The sequence below is a fragment of the Musa acuminata genome, chromosome BXJ2-2 (genome assembly GCF_036884655.1).
Source record: "Musa acuminata AAA Group cultivar baxijiao chromosome BXJ2-2, Cavendish_Baxijiao_AAA, whole genome shotgun sequence".
Taxonomy (NCBI): Eukaryota; Viridiplantae; Streptophyta; class Magnoliopsida; order Zingiberales; family Musaceae; genus Musa; species Musa acuminata.
Window position 1 is genome coordinate 29384117 of NC_088339.1, and position 16385 is coordinate 29400501.

The following is a 16385-nucleotide window of genomic DNA, read 5'->3' on the forward strand; positions in this document are numbered from 1 at the left end:
GATAGGAAACAGCAATCTGTTTATTATCAATCATCTGTTCTTTTATGAGTCAAAGAATACTGTTCTTCAGATTCACTACGAAAGTGTTGGGCATCATAGCCATGATATGAACTGTGAGACAGGGTTGAAAGGGTGATACACCAAAGTCTGGAATTACATCAACTTTTTCACATAAATGAACTAACAAATCCATGTAATTAGAACATGTAGTCATCCTGATCGCCAGCTCGTCTGCTAGTCTCTTGTCCATCTCCCCCAGCCATTCTGTTGTTCATCTTGACCCTCTTGACCAGACGAACTAGGGCTTGCACGACCTCGGACATGGGTGGTCTGAATTCTGGCTCAGACTGTCACATAAAATACATGCAACAAAATTGAACTCTAAGCACATACCACCAAGATATTCAACATAACCAGCAATGTCTTAGCTTGTGATGTGTGTAGATTTCAAGTTAGGTCGAAAATTCAGATAGTTTGGTTTTGCCTTGGCAAAAGACAGAGATGTTGAATGTTTTTACCTGAACACAGAGGGCAATTACATCAGCAAATCGAGAGAGCGATTTTGCAGGGTACAGCCCCTTGAGAGCAGGATCAACCATCCTGTCCAGGGCATCAATGTCATGGAGCTGAGGAGTCGCCCACTGAACCAAGGACTGCTCAGATCGTGGCCTTGAGCTGTCATAAGTTTGCAAAACAATTAAATCAGCAACACCATGTACTAAAATCATCAAAATATTGGCTCAGAAGCATTCACAGTCAATGCTATCACGAGACAAATCTTAGTCGAGTCGAAAGCGTAAACTCATGGTTCAAGATATCAAGTATGGCCTCTTATCCGTGATTCTTTCTGAAGAGATACCTGTCAAAAGGTTTCCTGCCAGTCATGAGCTCCAGCATGACCACTCCAAAACTGTACACATCACTCTTCATAGTATACTGGCCAGACATGGCAACCTCAGGTGCACTGTAACCCATATTTAGTTCAGATGCCTGTACAAGTCATTAAACAAAAAGGTCAGAAGCATTTTAGAAAATGTAGTGGGTTCATGATTGTTATCAGAAAAAAGCATATGTGCCGTAAATTCAAAACAAGATCAAAATGCATTCTTTGTATGCATTTGTATCATATATTTACAATCATTTTGATCATTAGCAATAATATAGATATACGAATGGATTTTATGCCACCAGTTTTCTATTAGATAAGCAAAAAAGTATTTTCAAATCATATAAATTTTATTTCTTAAATGATTTGGATAACATGAATCAAGATCAATGGAGCTGATCATGGAACTAAAACCTTGATGATTGACTTTAAGCTAGAATCCAATGAAAATTAAAGCCTCAATACTATCACCTCAAAATCAATTATAAGGGCTCCAAAACATAAATTGCCATGTTGAAGTTGTTCTATGATATCCAAAAGGCTTAGAAATGAAAAAAATCAAACTTTCTAAAAGATCTTAGCATTTGCATAAAATGGACCAGAAAATAAACAAATTTAACAGGATGCAGCATATTTTGATGCAATCAATAATAATAGAAGTATCATGATCAATCATTTAATTTGTCAATTGAAATAATCTTAAAATCATATTTTTCATAGATGAATGCCTTTTACAACATTCATGTTTATCAGTTTGATGAACACTTGAATTTTATTAAAAACACATGAAATTTGGTTTTTAATCATTTTTAAACATCATAGATCATGTGCAGTGACATTTATCTTGGACTTGAAGCTTCCATTAATAATATAAATGTAATACAATTGAGACCTCAATCCTTTGGTAGGACTCCATTTCACTCTCTCATTATCAAAACTGCAGCCTACATGTGCTTTTTTCAGTCGCTTATAAGCAACCCTGGTTTGCCTCAGTCTTAAATCTGTTAAGTTCAATTGCAAGTTATATGAGCAGTTTATATAGAAAACAAGTTGATACAAAAAATATTTGCTTTTTTCAGTCGCTTATAAGCAACCCTGGTTTGCCTCAGTCTTAAATCTGTTAAGTTCAATTGCAAGTTATATGAGCAGTTTATATAGAAAACAAGTTGATACAAAAAATATTTACCTTAGGTCATGCCAAATATGTCAGATCTTTTATGAGTTTAACATCAATTTATGTAATTTTTTGATCTAGTCTCATCTGATAGTTAACTTTTTTAGTCTCTATGGACTATGGGGTGCCAATTAGAATGTATCTCAAATTGCTTTAAGGTTATATTTTTGTGACATATTGCCTAATTATCATGAAACGAAAATAGGACGTTAGTCTTATGATGTTGGTTCTTGTTGAAGATAACAATATGAAGAGAACAAAAATGCACAGATATGTCATATCAAGTATGCAAAAACTCTTATAGATGACCATGTTGAGACCTACTGGAGAACCCAATACATTATTGTAGTTCATAATGTCTTAGCATTTTCTAAGAGGATTCTGTAATCAGAATAGAATATATGATCTCACACATTACCTGGAATTCTGCATTGGGAACAAGACCTTCGAGCCCACAATCTGACAGGTGTGGATTAAGTTCCATGTCCAATAGAATGTTGGATGACTTGAAATTTTTGTGAATGACCGATGGTGAGCAAACCTCATGCAGATACCTGCATTTAGAATGTTAAGATACAAAATAATCAAGGGAAAAGCCAGAAAAAATCTCCAGAATCTGTGATGAGAAGATGATCCATGCATGTTGATGAATCACATAATGAACTAAAATGCTTACATGAGATAAAGGACAATAGGATTTCAGGATTTACAAAATGGAACTTAAAAGCAATGGATTTAGATGAACTTGTGAGTTTCAGAGATCTCTATAAATTAAATTCTCAATCAACTCTTCGAGTAAATTGGAATAAAGACCAGCATGGTATAATGAGAAAAAGCAACAGACACAATTTCCCTTCCATAAATAATGTTTGAAATTCAAATAGAGAAAAGATCAACCAAAAGTTCTTACTTACTCTAATGCTCGTGCAGTGCCAAGTGCAATCTTGACACGATCATTCCAAGACAGTGGTTCGTCTGAGAGTTGGAGGAGATCATATAATGCGCCATTCTTGTGAAATTCATACACCAACAGTCGCTGTCCATGCTCAGAACAGTAACCTACCAGCTCAGTCAAATTCGGATGATGTAAACGTGAAATGTTTCCAACAATCTCAATGAATTCATCAGATGATCTGCTAGGCAGGGCCGTTAAGTTTAATTTCTTCACAGCCAATACCTATTCAAAAATGAAAATGTTAATAGATAGTCTACTTCTTAATTTTCTTTAGTATCTCAAAGCATGTCGCACACATCTACACTTTCAGAAAATTCAAGAAAAAAAGTTGTTGCAATAGTTCTTTCTAAAAACAAGGTAAAAAAACAGTGAAGCCAAAATCTGACAACCTGCAAAAGTTTGGAGGATCGGGTAAGTTAACTATACCTTAAAAACTTGTGTTCTATCATGAACATAAACACATAAAATGCTAATGATTGTGTAATACAGGTTGTTGTGTTACGAAGATGGCTGGAATTTTCTGTAAATAAAAGTGAATATCTTCTTGGTAATAATAAAATGTTAAAAGGCATCTCTTGTTGCTAAAAAATGAAAAGTGCTAAGGTCCTATTTACAAGGAAAAAAGAACCATATTTTGACATATAAAAGCTGATGATGACATAGGTGCTTCAATGCTATGTTTTGTTAAAGAACATAGTAGATTAAATTAGCTGACAAGCCTCCGTTTAACAACATTATGTACTAGTGTGAGATGTTATATTTACTAGTGTGATGTTATCTGCTATATAATCATGGTTTGTGCATGTAGTTCACATTCATTCAGCAAGTCTTTGCTCTGATTGTATTATGCTCATTTTGCAGCCACATGTGGACATTGTTTTTTAGTATAATTTACTCCAGGTAATATTGTTCAAGATTTATCTGAGGTTTATAGACGAGGTGTCTCCTCAGTTGTAACATGGGATGCAAAGTATGAACTGTATGCATGTGAGTGATTTTCAAGATCAGAGAAACTGCCTGATAGAGGTTATACAAAAGATAGCCATATCTAGCTAAAAGAGAAAGAATTTATGGTTTTAAGGAAGCCATACCTTTCCATCACTAAATTGTGCCCTGTAAACACGACCAAAAGAGCCTTCACCAACAAGATTATCTTCACTAAAACTGTCTGTAGCAATCTGCAGGTCAGCTACAGAATAAATAATTGCTTTTATGGATGTTGTATTAACCTTCTTCGCGATAGGCTTGTTTGAGAACTCATCTTCATCGAATGATTTATAACGATCAATTGGTGGAGGCTTAAGGCTTACTGGAGCTGGTGGTGGCAACTTTTCTGTGTCAAACATAGAGGATGTTTGGACCATCTTCATCTCTGCAACTAATTAGTTACATAGTAAGCAAATTAATTTCTCGAATCTGAACAAAAATTTCTGATGGCATGCTGCACTTAGTGCAACATCAAGAAAACTGTTCACAAAGAGGTTATTACTTCATTTTTCAAGCAAGAGAGATCAGTAGATGGTATTCATGTTGCAATTGGCCAATTCCAATGAATTCATCATTAATGAACTTTTGTCACAAGTTATGTGTTTAACAATAATTGTTGACTACAGTTTCCAGCAACATGGCATTCATGAAAATCATTTATCTTTAATTATTAGAAGCTTCAAAATAATTGATTGATGTACTATTTTCTAGGTGTAAGATTGTTCCAATACTATGTGGGTTTTAATAGTTTGAGCCATGACAATGACCATCTGCATGCAAGAGTAAGACTGAACATCCTACCATTTCTAGACCTCTTGTTAGCAGGAGCATCATGCATGTGCATTGACAAAAATAGTCCTATTATACTCTTGACAAAAATAGTTCCTAGCATTTGTGTTCCAACTAAGAGGTTTTGTGTAAATAAAATTAAAAGAATGTCTCCAATCATAGATTGTTTGTATTTTCAATTTTTCAGATATGACAACATCCTGCATTGAAGTATTCATTTGTTTCATAACTACCGTGGCTATTACTTCAGCTAATGTTCAGACAATTTAAAGAATTGAACAATGTTCAATAAATTAGTTAAGAATTATAGATTATGTAGGTCTACCATTGGTAGAAGTCTTATGTGTCACCACAAAAAACCATCGAGATAGAGTGGACGATGCAGCAGATTTACCAGTGAAGGGAGAGAAAAAAAATTGAACAGAAAAAAGTAGAACATATCAAATTAAAAGAACAGGGACTACAATCTCAACCTCAACAATCTGACTGGTATCAGCCAATTAAAAATTAAAATTTAGGCCAAAAGTCCAGCTTTCATTTAAAACAGGTGGCAGTCAGAATAAAAAAGGATGAGATCATACATAATATCCTTTTATAAATTCAACTGAATTTATTTTAGCACATATATAGTTACATCCCTGAAACAAAGTTTCATATGTGTGGCTTTAGGAGCTTCAAAATTAGAAGGCATTACAGAAATCTAGGTCATTTATGTACAGCTGAGCAAACATTCAACAATAATATTGTGGCCATATTAATATCCAAGGGCATGAGGCCCTCACCAATGAGGGGCAAAGGGGGTCCTACATACACATCCTAAATCTTACGTCAAAACAGTTAGCAAGAGATCATCCTTGTCATTGCATCAAGGCCCATCATTTAGGTTAAAAAATAGTACAGTGAAATCAAATAAACAAGATTGTAGTGGTTCATTTCTTAGTCAAGACAATGAAAGAAGATACAGTTAGTCATTTCAAAAGTCATGACACTATATAATATGCATGTATTAATCAACCATGCTGATCTATGGCAGATAGACTTTGATCAAATCATGGATATACACAATTCAAACTACCTTTAACTTCATCTGAAGCAAACTGAGCAAAAGGCCGGTCTTGTTCAAGACTTTCTTCTGTTGGATATTTTCTCGATTTCCTCCGTATCACAAAGAATGCAATTATTCCACCTACGATTAAGATAGATATGATAATTCCTGCTATTCCCCCACCACCTATACCACCACTGCCACCAGATTTTTGACCAGCGTTGCTTTTTCGACCTGGTGGAGGAGGTGTATAAGGTGGAGGAGGAGGTGCTGGCCCAGAGCTCCACTGGTTATTCTCAGTGCTACAAACAAAGATTTACAAATAGGTCTGTTATGAAGAATTCATCTGTAATTAGATCAAATGATGTCAATGAAGTTCATTAAGTACTCACTGGAGATTGTTTATCCCCTTTAACTGGTTAGGAATCCAACCAGTGAAGCGGTTATTTGCAACGTTCCTAAAAACAAATATGTGTACCTTGTCAAACATATGATGTGAAGACGATATCCAATTTTTAAAGGACAGCTTTATATGTAAACTTACAAATTTTGAAGAGGAAGACCGGCAAGGACATCTATGTGACCAGTGAACTGGTTGTTCTCCAAATATCTGAAAGGGAACAGACACTGGTTATTAAAGCATTCATAAAACAACAAGGCATTTTCTACATGCATGAAATTCAGTACTCTTACAGGCTCGTCAAACTTGTTAAGCTGCTGAAGCTCTGTGGGAGGTCACCTGTTAGTGAATTGGAAGACAGGTCTCTGCAGTATACATTCCTTATTCTCAGAATGTCAAGTAATCAAGTAAAGCCAGAAGAGGAACTGATGGATGCATGGTTAGACCTCTACAATCCAAATACAAAGATCGGCAGGAAAGATTTCAGTCTCTGCCACACTAACTTCAGCAACTTACATGCAAGAAAATTTAGGCAACATCACTAATAAATAAGACAGTAATTATCTATAGCCCAGATGATAAAGTGGAAAAAGGTGGACTTGCACATTATATGTAGACTCAAATGTGTTTGCCGTGAACAATAAGAATACAGTAAGTGATCAATCAGAATGTTAATTTACACCTACATTGTCGCCAGATTCGAGAGGCTTCCAAACATGTCACCCAGATTTCCTTGGAGTTGATTATGAGCGAGATTTCTACATGCATTAGTGCATATTTTAATATAAAATATCAGTTAAAATAGCTCCATAAAGGGAACATAATGTGATTTCACAGGCCACTCACAGATATTCTAGTGTGACCATCGGGGAGATTGAATAAGGTAAACTTCCACCATACTGGTTATTGCTGAGGTCTCTGCAGACAATATTATCATAAGACTGATGCCAATAATAGCTGACTAACAATTGAAGTCATCATCATCTACATTTTAACTTACAGCCTGTGAAGATTTGGAGGAAGGTTATAAGGTATCGAACTTTTGTTTCCAAGATTATTTTTGCTCAGATCACTGCACAAAAATTAAAAAAAATTAAAACCCCAAGAAAAATCTCGACACAAGAATTATACGATATAGAACTTATCCAACTTACAGCTCAGTTAGTGAAGATAATTGGTTCATGTTGTAGCCAAGTGTTCCAGTAAGTCCCAACCCCGACAGTTTGCTACAAACCCAATGAAGAGAACATGCATCAGATAGAGTAAAACAAGATATCGGTTCGGCAAATTTGTCATGATACAATCTCACATGGCAGTAACCGAAGAGCCAGAGCACGTAATTCCTAGCCATGATTCCCCGCATGGATCACCACCACTTTGTTTCCAGCCTGTCAGCTGGGATGCCGAGTTCAAACTGCTGAACAATACACTGAGAGCAGAAGCTGCAAATGGAGCATGAGAAATGAGAAATGTCTTCACATCGGCTTTGACAAAGCTTAAATTTTCATAATTCCCTTGGACACGAGAACATGTCAACCAAACCTAGGCATCAATACTTCGTTCCGGGGAAGGTTCAAGAATGAAAGTTGGAAGTCACAAAAATAAAACCAGCTCATCTAACCATTTTTGGAAATAAGAGGTTGCTGCAGAAGTAGTAAATCTTTTCTATATTTCTAAAGATTGAATTTAGGATATGTAATAAACATGGAAAATCAAATCAACCAAACAAGATTCTATTAGAAGATCACAAAATAACAACATATCAGGTCTTCCAACCACAAATTAGAGCAAAATGCAAATATTCTTCTGCTAGTGAGACAGATCGTTACCGAACCCGTCAAAACGTGCATTCTAAAGCAAAAGTACTCAATCGCCTGAATCCAAAAGCTCCCATCATCTTCCAACCAAAGGCACGAAATTTTCGCAAAAAATCTCAAAACTTGAATCAAACCCAAACAACACCAACTAGACATTTGACCAACCAAAGACCAGTACACCAGAACAGATCAAGAAGACAACTGCAGAAACCAAGCAAAACTCATCGAAAAGGAAAAAAATATTCAATCTGCAGACACCAGGTCAGATATCCTTTCCCACAATCGCTTCACATCTGCTCTAAACCAGTAACCTCAAAAGGCTCACCAGGAATCCGAACCCACTCACCGTCATTGCTGTCCGTGTCGCCATTGACGAAGCCTGGATTCCACGCCAAAGTGCAGGCCAGGAGAACCCAAATCGCCACCATCCCTTCCCCTCCCACCCTCGCCATTCTCCCAAGGGCTAGAAGAACAAAAATCTCGTCTCTTTCCTACAGATAAGAATATACATGCAAGTCTCCCTCCTCTGGACAACTGACGGAGGTGAAGGAAAGCTAGCTGGCACCAAGAACGAGAGGAATCGAAACGAGGAACCTTTTACATAAAAAAGTAAGTATTTGCAGTCGATTTCATGGACTTTCTTTTCGCGGAAAAGAAAAAGATAAAACAAAGGCCCTTTTTTTTTGTTACTGTGAGCTGTTGAGTGCACTTAAGAAGAGGAAAGTGACGGGAGGTCACGGGAGCAAACGAATCAGGGCCGTCGGTTCCTTCCATATATCAAATAAGATGGTGATCGATCACAGGACTTGATGTGGATGTTCGCACATTATATTGCACTGGCCTTGATGGCTCGTTAAGATCCGTGCAGATGGGGCCAAATGAGATTATTGGATACGGATCCCGATGTACGATCCGGATCCGATCCTTTCATTTGAGCCGCGTGGCACGTGTGTCGTGCTGTGTGGGGTAAGTGGCTGACAATAATTACTTGATTCAATGGCATTCGACCGTGTCAAATAAATGGCACTGCATGCATCCGTAGTGGCAGCCATATCCCATATCTTATATGTTGTGATTGAAGCGCCGCACTAAGTCGCTCAGTAGCAACAAGCAGCAATTCTTGTCGCCAAAGAACAAGGCCGCTGCAAAGCTGGCATCAACCACGAAAAGACGGTGTGACGCGGCTTCCGTGGGCCCGACATTGCTTGTCTCGGAATCCGGTGGGCCAAGTCGCGTCAACCAATCAAATCGCAGAGTGTCTACATCGGGAGACGGGGAGAGTGGGTGACATGTACTTTTCGAGTGGCGTCCGAAGGTTGATTTGAGGCTCGCGGTCGTTTTCGTGCTTTCCACGAAACATGTACCGTTCCGCGTTCGTATCACGATTCCTAGCTTCCGGCCACGTGTTACGACCATGCACATGGACTGCTTCGTCGCCGGTCTGTATTAGACCGGGCCCAATCGAACACGTCCAATGGCCCCTGGACGGGCAGATTTGCCTAAATATTCGTGCTCCAAAACCCTAAGCACCGGCGGCTTGCGCCGGGCTGAATCCCGTGGAAACCCTTGGTGATTTCTTGGGGTTCTTCTCGGTCTTCTTCCTCAATTAACGACGCCAGGCCTCAACCTTCCTTAGGTTCTTGATTCGTCTCGAAGCCCAAAAGCATCATATTTTCTCTCGTTACCGATGAAAGATGCTTTTTTTTTCCGTTAACAATCACAGAGGTTCTCTCGTAAGTAATTGTGGACATGTTTAAGACGGGCAAAACTACTGTCGTTAATTATCTTTATCATCTCAGTTTTTATATTTTTAAAAAATTATTTTAATATTTTTATAATTTTATCATCTTAATTTTTATACTTTAAAAAATTATATTAATATTTCTATAATTATGAAAGTAAAATATCTAAGTTTATTTACTCTAGTATCATCGATCTTATAAATATAAAAAAAATAAAATAATAATTTTAATATTTTAATTAGTGATGATGAATGATATCGATGGAGATGGATGATGGTACCGTTAGGATCGCAGGTGACTGTTGTGGATAAGAAGAGTTGGGTGGCAAGAGGTGAAGGTTGTCGACAATTGCATCAATAACTACTGGTATGACGACGTACTCATTGTCGAATTCCAAGATCCATATTTTTCTACCACTGTCGGATATGTCCATTGGGAGTTCAATAATCGCTCACTTACCGACCTTCCAAAGCTTCCTTTCTTAATCGATGACAACCATAGTGAATAAAACTCTTCTTCCAACGAACCCTCCAATCTCTCTTTTTTCATGCTCATGTCGAAACTAATGTGGCAACATGGAGAGTATCAAGAACTCCAGTGACCCCAGCTTCGAGACAAGCGATCCACCTAATGGGGCAATGGTAAGGTGGCCACCATCTTCGCCATAAATGATGCGATGGCCACCATTATATATGTCGATACCGACGTAATTGTCGAGCAACATCTAGACAAAGATGATGGCTGCCTTGTCGTTGATTCGTTGTGCGGATCGCTTGACCTGAAGCTAGGGTTGTCAAAGTTATTATCGCTCCCCTAGCTGTCGCATTAGTTCCTGCATGGGCATATAAAAGGGGAGATGAGAGGCTGGTTAAATAAGAAGTTTTATTCGTCACGATTGTCACTGATTGGGAAGAGAAGCCCTAGAAGGCTAGCAGACAAGCGATTATTAAGCTCCCGACGAACGTATCTAGCGACGGTAGAAAAATGTGGGTCTCAAAATTTAATACTGAGTACGTCGTCGTACCCATCGTCGATGCAATCACTGATGACCCTCACCTCTCATCGTCGCTCTCTTCATCCACAACAATCATTCACGACCTCCAACAATACCATTATCTGTTATTTTCAATTGAAATATTAAAATTATTTTTTTACTGTAAATCGATGGTTGATTAAATGCGTAGATGTTTCAATTATGTAAATTTAATTTTTTGAAGTATACGGGATAAAGATGGTTAACGAGGTGTAATTTGCTCGGTTGAAGACCCATTGAGATTACGGAAAGCTTGAATTTGTTTTCGATCGTCTATCCGTTTTTACTTCTGTATGAGCGGCGACTAAGCTCGTCTTTCTTTGAATTGATCTTCTTTTGATGCAAACAAGAGTTGTGTAATATGTAGAGTTTGTAAAGGAATCGTTTTTCTTGTTCCTTTCCTTCTTTAGATTTTGATCTTAGAAGTTGGATTAGTGCATGCCAGTGTAGCTTAAATGGGGGAGAAGCGGAAGCAGGACGAGGCATCTGCGGCTCCGAAGAAAGAGGAAGTCGCCCAAGAAAGGCCCAAACGCACCCTTTTGGTATGGAAGGATGGGGTTACAGAGAAGGAGAAAGATTATCGTCTTTAGGGACCGAGAGAAGGTCCTTGACACGAGCTCGCGCCACATCACATATAGGTAGTCTGGTGCGTTTGCTTGTTTGTTTCTCCAGCTTCCTTGGTACTTCTATGAGCTTACATAAATTTGGTCTGGTGGTGCAGAAAGGCATCGGCATTTGATGCTGAACGTGGTGTCCCTCGTGCCTCATTGCAAGAAAGACAGCAAGGTGGAGTCCCAAGAGAGCGAGGGGGCTACTCTCAATGAGTTGATTGAGCCTAGGAACTGCTCCAGCTGCTTGTTCTTTGACGTATGGTTCACATTGCATTTGGAAACTTGACTGATTTTCTGTTTCAGCTGCTCAGCTGTTCATCCACAAATTGAAGGATGAACAGCTTGGTGCTAATGCCCTTGTTTATGTGGTTTGAAGTGATTGGCTCTATAACCAATCTATAATTGTATATCATTCCTACTTGTCAAATTGTATCTACATATTTAAAGAGGGAATTTTGGATCATAGTGGAAGCTGACAGGATTTGGGGCTCACTGTCTTTATATATATATATATATATATATAATAACATTCTTACCTTAATGGCATTATCATCGTTCTTCCATATAGAGCCTAGTGAGAACAGTTGGTTCTGTTTCTTTAACCTACTTTGTGTACAAATTTCTTGTTTAATTATTATACGTGTTCCATTAGGACCGAAATATATTGTGGATTAGAATTGTTGTTTCTTTTATGACACTTGCAATATCTTCTATTTAGTTCTTTCATCGTTCATATGTATCAGTGCAGAAAGCAGAAAGATCTTTATCTTTGGATGGTGAAGTGTCCAAGTGGGCCTTCTGTGAAGTTCTTGGTTAATGCTGGTAAACATACTCTGATCTCTTATAATCCTTACTGAGCAAATCGCTTATCACCTCTGTACATCTGATTTGATTCTATGATATATGATTAGTTTGCTATGGACTTCTAAAAACTTGTTGTTTCTTTCTAAAGTTTATACAATGGAGGAGCTGAAGCTTACTGGCAATCATTTGAAAAGATCACACCCAATTTTGACATTTTCCTCAAATTTTGACAAAGTACCTTGCATTTTTTTAGTAGTCAACTCTTGGCTTATTGCTTTGTTGTCTTTACATGGTGTTGGATTTATAAAGAAGTGATGTAAATGACACTTGGAAATGATGGTAGAAAATATTTCTTGTAGTCATATAGCTTTTACAAAGAATTTTATGCACGCATGAATGGTAAGTTTTATGTGTTTATTTTGGAGCTTCTATCATTTTGAACTTTTACTCATCTGTATATAATACAAAGCTTATACAGCTCATTGATATAGTGTAGCAAATTGATACTGCTTGAGGTGTGCTTTTGTTCCTGTTTCAGACTATACATACGGTATTTTGCCTTTTCTCTGTCGAGCTACTGTGAAGCTCTGTAGCTCTTAGACTGGGTCTCGTGCTCCACGGAGCTGATCTTTCTTTCATTGTCTTTATGATAGTGTTAAAATTTTAAAGTTATTATGAAGTTTTATAATAATCGGTTTGAGGCATTTCTCTGTGAAATCATGATTGTTCAGTACTTAGAGCACATCAAAGGATGGTGGATCTCCACTATGAGTTTGCTATTACATTGTAATAATTAGATGGTTTTTAGCAGGCAAGAAGTGTCACTAGCATGGTACATAGTGTGTCAAATCATTTCGAAATATGGTTGAGTAGACGTAACCAAAGATATGAATTAGAATCCTCATATCATAATCTGGTAGGTTGATTAGTCTTCTGATAAAAAGATCTTTCACCTTCACTGTAACGAAGGCTATAGCACAGTGTACAAGAGTAGGTTGCTGTCTTTTTCCTTCTGCTTGTTATAACCTTTCTTCAAGGAATTTACATTTTATTACTGGTAGTGATTTTGTTGCCGATATCATTCATGGTCTCTTAAGGTTAGTTTGTGCTTGTTGCTAAATTGAGTCTCTAGTTTTTGTTATCCGGAGAATTTTATAAACATAAATGCTTTCTTCATTTGCAGATATCCAGTATCCCAAAGGACCACTGGAAAGTAAAACCTTTCCATGACCATGTCTTTGTCTATCCAATTGTCGATGATCACATTCGGTTTCGCAATTACCAGGTGATTTATCCTATACATTACAAGGATGATACCTAGGATAGTGATTACATGACAATGTCTGAGGCAACATGTGCGGCATAGTTTGTACAAATTTAAGTGCTTCTGTTTTGTAGAATATTAATTTCTTTTCTATCGCTTTCATCTGTATGAGATGTGTGAAGTGGCTAGCATTCGTCAACTGTAATTCCCATCAATAATACCATGTTCACAGTCACTTGCTATACATATTGATGCTTTGGTTCTAGTTTGACTTGTCTAGTCCACCATGAAGAGTCGCTCAGATATCTCAATCTTAGGAAATGCAAGGTAGAATCGTCTGCTATTTTTGCATAACTGCCCTTCTGTACATCATCAATTGCTCTGATAGTTTGCTTTGGTTGATGTTCTTGGTGCCAGCTAACTACAATATTGTAGTTGTAATTTATAAGTCATATGCCAGAACAAATGGAAGACTTTCTTTGAAGCTTTATTTAATTTGAATGACTTTGTCCTGCAAAAGGCAAACATCTGACTTTCAATTTATTACATATATATTGAGTTTTAAAAGGATATTGTTGTGATTTTTTTTTCTTTCTGGGTGCAGATTTCTGTACCTCGCAATGAGATAGGCAAAGTCGATCGATCGATTGAGGAGCTCTAGACAAAATGACACTTGTGGAGGTACAAAATTGCTTTTATGTTTTAAAGCAAGGTTTGAAATATCATACCGTACCGACGTTTTGATATTCGCTCGGTATGATACGATATAGTATACCGTTTGGTATACCGCTTGGTATATATATATATATATACCATCCGGTAACGGACAATCCGTATACCGATCAGCTGATAGACCGGTACGTACCGTTCATACCAGACTGTATTATTCGAAATTACATATCTTGTTTTAAAGTATATAACAGAACTTGCTTATTTTGTTGCTGACATGGCACTTGAAGCAGGTTGGCCCAAGATTTTTTGTTTGAATCCAATCAAGATATTTGGTGCCAGTTTTGGTGGCCCAACATTATATGAAAACCCATTCTACATTTCACCAAATTAGGCAGTTATTACATTCACCCTCACAATATGGTTGAAGTTTGTCAATGTTGATCAACACATTTCTACACTGAATATTTCAGATCCTTTTTTTTATATTTTTAATTTTCTTTTACCAAACTAAGAAATTCTCACAAGAAAACATATGCGAAGACTCTTGAAAATTTCACTTTCTTTAACCTAAGAGAGTAGAATAACCTTGATTTTTCAAAACTATTTCCGAGAGAATCGAAGTTCATTGTCATCTCCCATTAGGACTTTCTTGCTTAAAATAATGATCATTTTCTAATCTTGTCGACTATCAATTATGTAGTTCTAAAAAAAAATTTCATTGCCTCTTTGATGGTGATCTCTCAGTGAAATATATTTACATGCGTAGTTGTCACAATAGAATATTCAAACAAGTATTCTTGTGTCTTCTATATCCACATTATTTCATTTTTCTAAGAATTTTGTTACAAGTATTGAATTTTTTTTTGTCGGAGCTAGATTTTTCATTGCATTTCATGTCTTCAGCTGTCTTCAGTCATTTCCTTGTCTAATCTCGTCAACCTCATAAATGACCAAAATTGTATTTTTAGTCCAATTCAGGAAAATTGCCATACTATCCATCTTTTGTTCTATTTTGCATTTTCATTTCATAGGTTTAAATTTTAAAGTAGAAAATCTATTGCAAAAGTTCTTGCTTCGACATCATTGCTTTTCCGCTGATGTGTTTCATTCTGAAATCAGATCTGTGCCCTAGAGAAGAAGAAGAAGACAGCCGGAAAGTACACGAAGAAGGTCAAGGCAAAGATGAGGAGGAAGATGCATGAACTCTTGAATCCTTTAGAGCCCAATGAGTTTGCAGATTTATGGAATGATTGATTAATGCACTTGGGAATGTCTCTGGTGCATGTGAAATCCAAATCCTGGACTGTTTCTATGATACAGTAACTTTACGCAAGACATTCTCTATTTATCAATTATTAATTGTTGTCTATTTTTTGTACCATCTAAGAACAGTTCAATTTTGAGGGTGTGAAAGTGCATCCTAAAGGAAATCCAAATTGTTGTACCACATGAAGTGCTACATCGGTCAACATCCTTCAACAATCTTAGGTAGAATCTACATCAGTTTTCTTTACACTTGATTCAACATATTGACTAATGGTCAGAACTTGGTCCCTTCCCTAATCGTGTTGGAGCTCAGAGGTCAGGTGTTTATGAACATTAAATTAAGCAAGTAGGTTTGTCTCATATAGTAACATCATGACATTGTTTAATTCATAAGATTTGTCTGTGGCATAATCAAGAATCAATGTCGAATAATGTCCTCTGGGAAAAAAAGACAAAAGGTAGTATTGGGACCTATTGGAATTCCATTCACATGCCTATCATTTTCATCCCTCTAAATGCTTTCCCTCTCAGTAAATGATTTAGTTTCTATTTATTCTTTTGAGATTTTTTTTTGTAATCTAAGTATATGAAAACTTGTAGATGCTCACTGGCAAACTTTGAGGTATGATCTACGGAGGATTTCTCACAGTTGATGGAAAGACAACAAATCACTTAATCTTGTTAATCATTGAACAAGTTAAAATCAGGATACTAAACTCTTAGATTTAAATAGATAAAATTGGATGCAAACAATACATGCTTAACTCCGATGTTGATTAGTTTAATTGGTAAAGATTTTAAATGATCATCGTGAGATTATAAGTTCCAATCTCAACTTTGCCGCTTATACTTCGAAAAACAAAAACTTGTAAAATGAAATAATATCTCTCTTGTTTACATATGATTGTCATTTTCCTCCCTTTTGTAGTTGTGATTGCTT

General features: G+C 36.9%; 2 protein-coding genes across 3 annotated transcripts; one reads left to right on the plus strand and one right to left on the minus strand.

The window, feature by feature from the left end:
* Positions 1 to 8716, minus strand: LOC135605905 (protein STRUBBELIG-RECEPTOR FAMILY 6-like). Of its 2 annotated transcripts, none has more exons than XM_065096508.1 (16): positions 8400 to 8716; positions 7546 to 7678; positions 7391 to 7462; positions 7237 to 7308; positions 7083 to 7154; positions 6923 to 6994; positions 6530 to 6601; positions 6381 to 6446; positions 6229 to 6294; positions 5867 to 6138; positions 4107 to 4387; positions 2975 to 3237; positions 2479 to 2614; positions 860 to 990; positions 519 to 675; positions 1 to 347 (listed from the first exon to the last, which is right to left on the minus strand). In XM_065096508.1, the coding sequence occupies exons 1-16, from the start codon at positions 8503 to 8505 to the stop codon at positions 198 to 200; spliced, it is 2121 nt and encodes a 706-aa protein (XP_064952580.1). In that variant the 5' UTR covers positions 8506 to 8716; the 3' UTR covers positions 1 to 197. The 2 variants fall into 2 exon arrangements, with proteins under 2 accessions (XP_064952580.1, XP_064952579.1); XM_065096507.1 differs by having other exon boundaries at positions 4107 to 4393; positions 8400 to 8552.
* Positions 8717 to 11050: 2334 nt separating this feature from the next.
* Positions 11051 to 15531, plus strand: LOC103975504 (ribosome biogenesis protein BRX1 homolog 1-like). The gene is made up of 6 exons (XM_065094692.1): positions 11051 to 11466; positions 11550 to 11695; positions 12183 to 12261; positions 13427 to 13528; positions 14112 to 14188; positions 15299 to 15531. Exons 1-4 carry the CDS (start codon positions 11373 to 11375, stop codon positions 13471 to 13473), a joined length of 366 nt encoding a protein of 121 aa, XP_064950764.1. The 5' UTR covers positions 11051 to 11372; the 3' UTR covers positions 13474 to 13528; positions 14112 to 14188; positions 15299 to 15531.
* Positions 15532 to 16385: the final 854 nt, after the last annotated feature.

Excerpts from the sequence above, each read along its gene's own strand:
- LOC103975504 (XM_065094692.1), top strand. The coding sequence starts at position 11,373 with ATGGAAGGATGGGGTTACAGAGAAGGAGAAAGATTATCGTCTTTAGGG. Across the intron at positions 11,696-12,182 it reads CCAGCTGCTTGTTCTTTGAC|TGCAGAAAGCAGAAAGATCT; the intron begins GTATGGTTCACA and ends CATATGTATCAG. Across the intron at positions 12,262-13,426 it reads GAAGTTCTTGGTTAATGCTG|ATATCCAGTATCCCAAAGGA; the intron begins GTAAACATACTC and ends CTTCATTTGCAG.
- LOC135605905 (XM_065096507.1), bottom strand. The coding sequence starts at position 8,505 with ATGGCGAGGGTGGGAGGGGAAGGGATGGTGGCGATTTGGGTTCTCCTG. Across the intron at positions 7,679-8,399 it reads CGACACGGACAGCAATGACG|CTTCTGCTCTCAGTGTATTG; the intron begins GTGAGTGGGTTC and ends CTCCATTTGCAG. Across the intron at positions 676-859 it reads GGCAGGAAACCTTTTGACAG|CTCAAGGCCACGATCTGAGC; the intron begins GTATCTCTTCAG and ends AACTTATGACAG.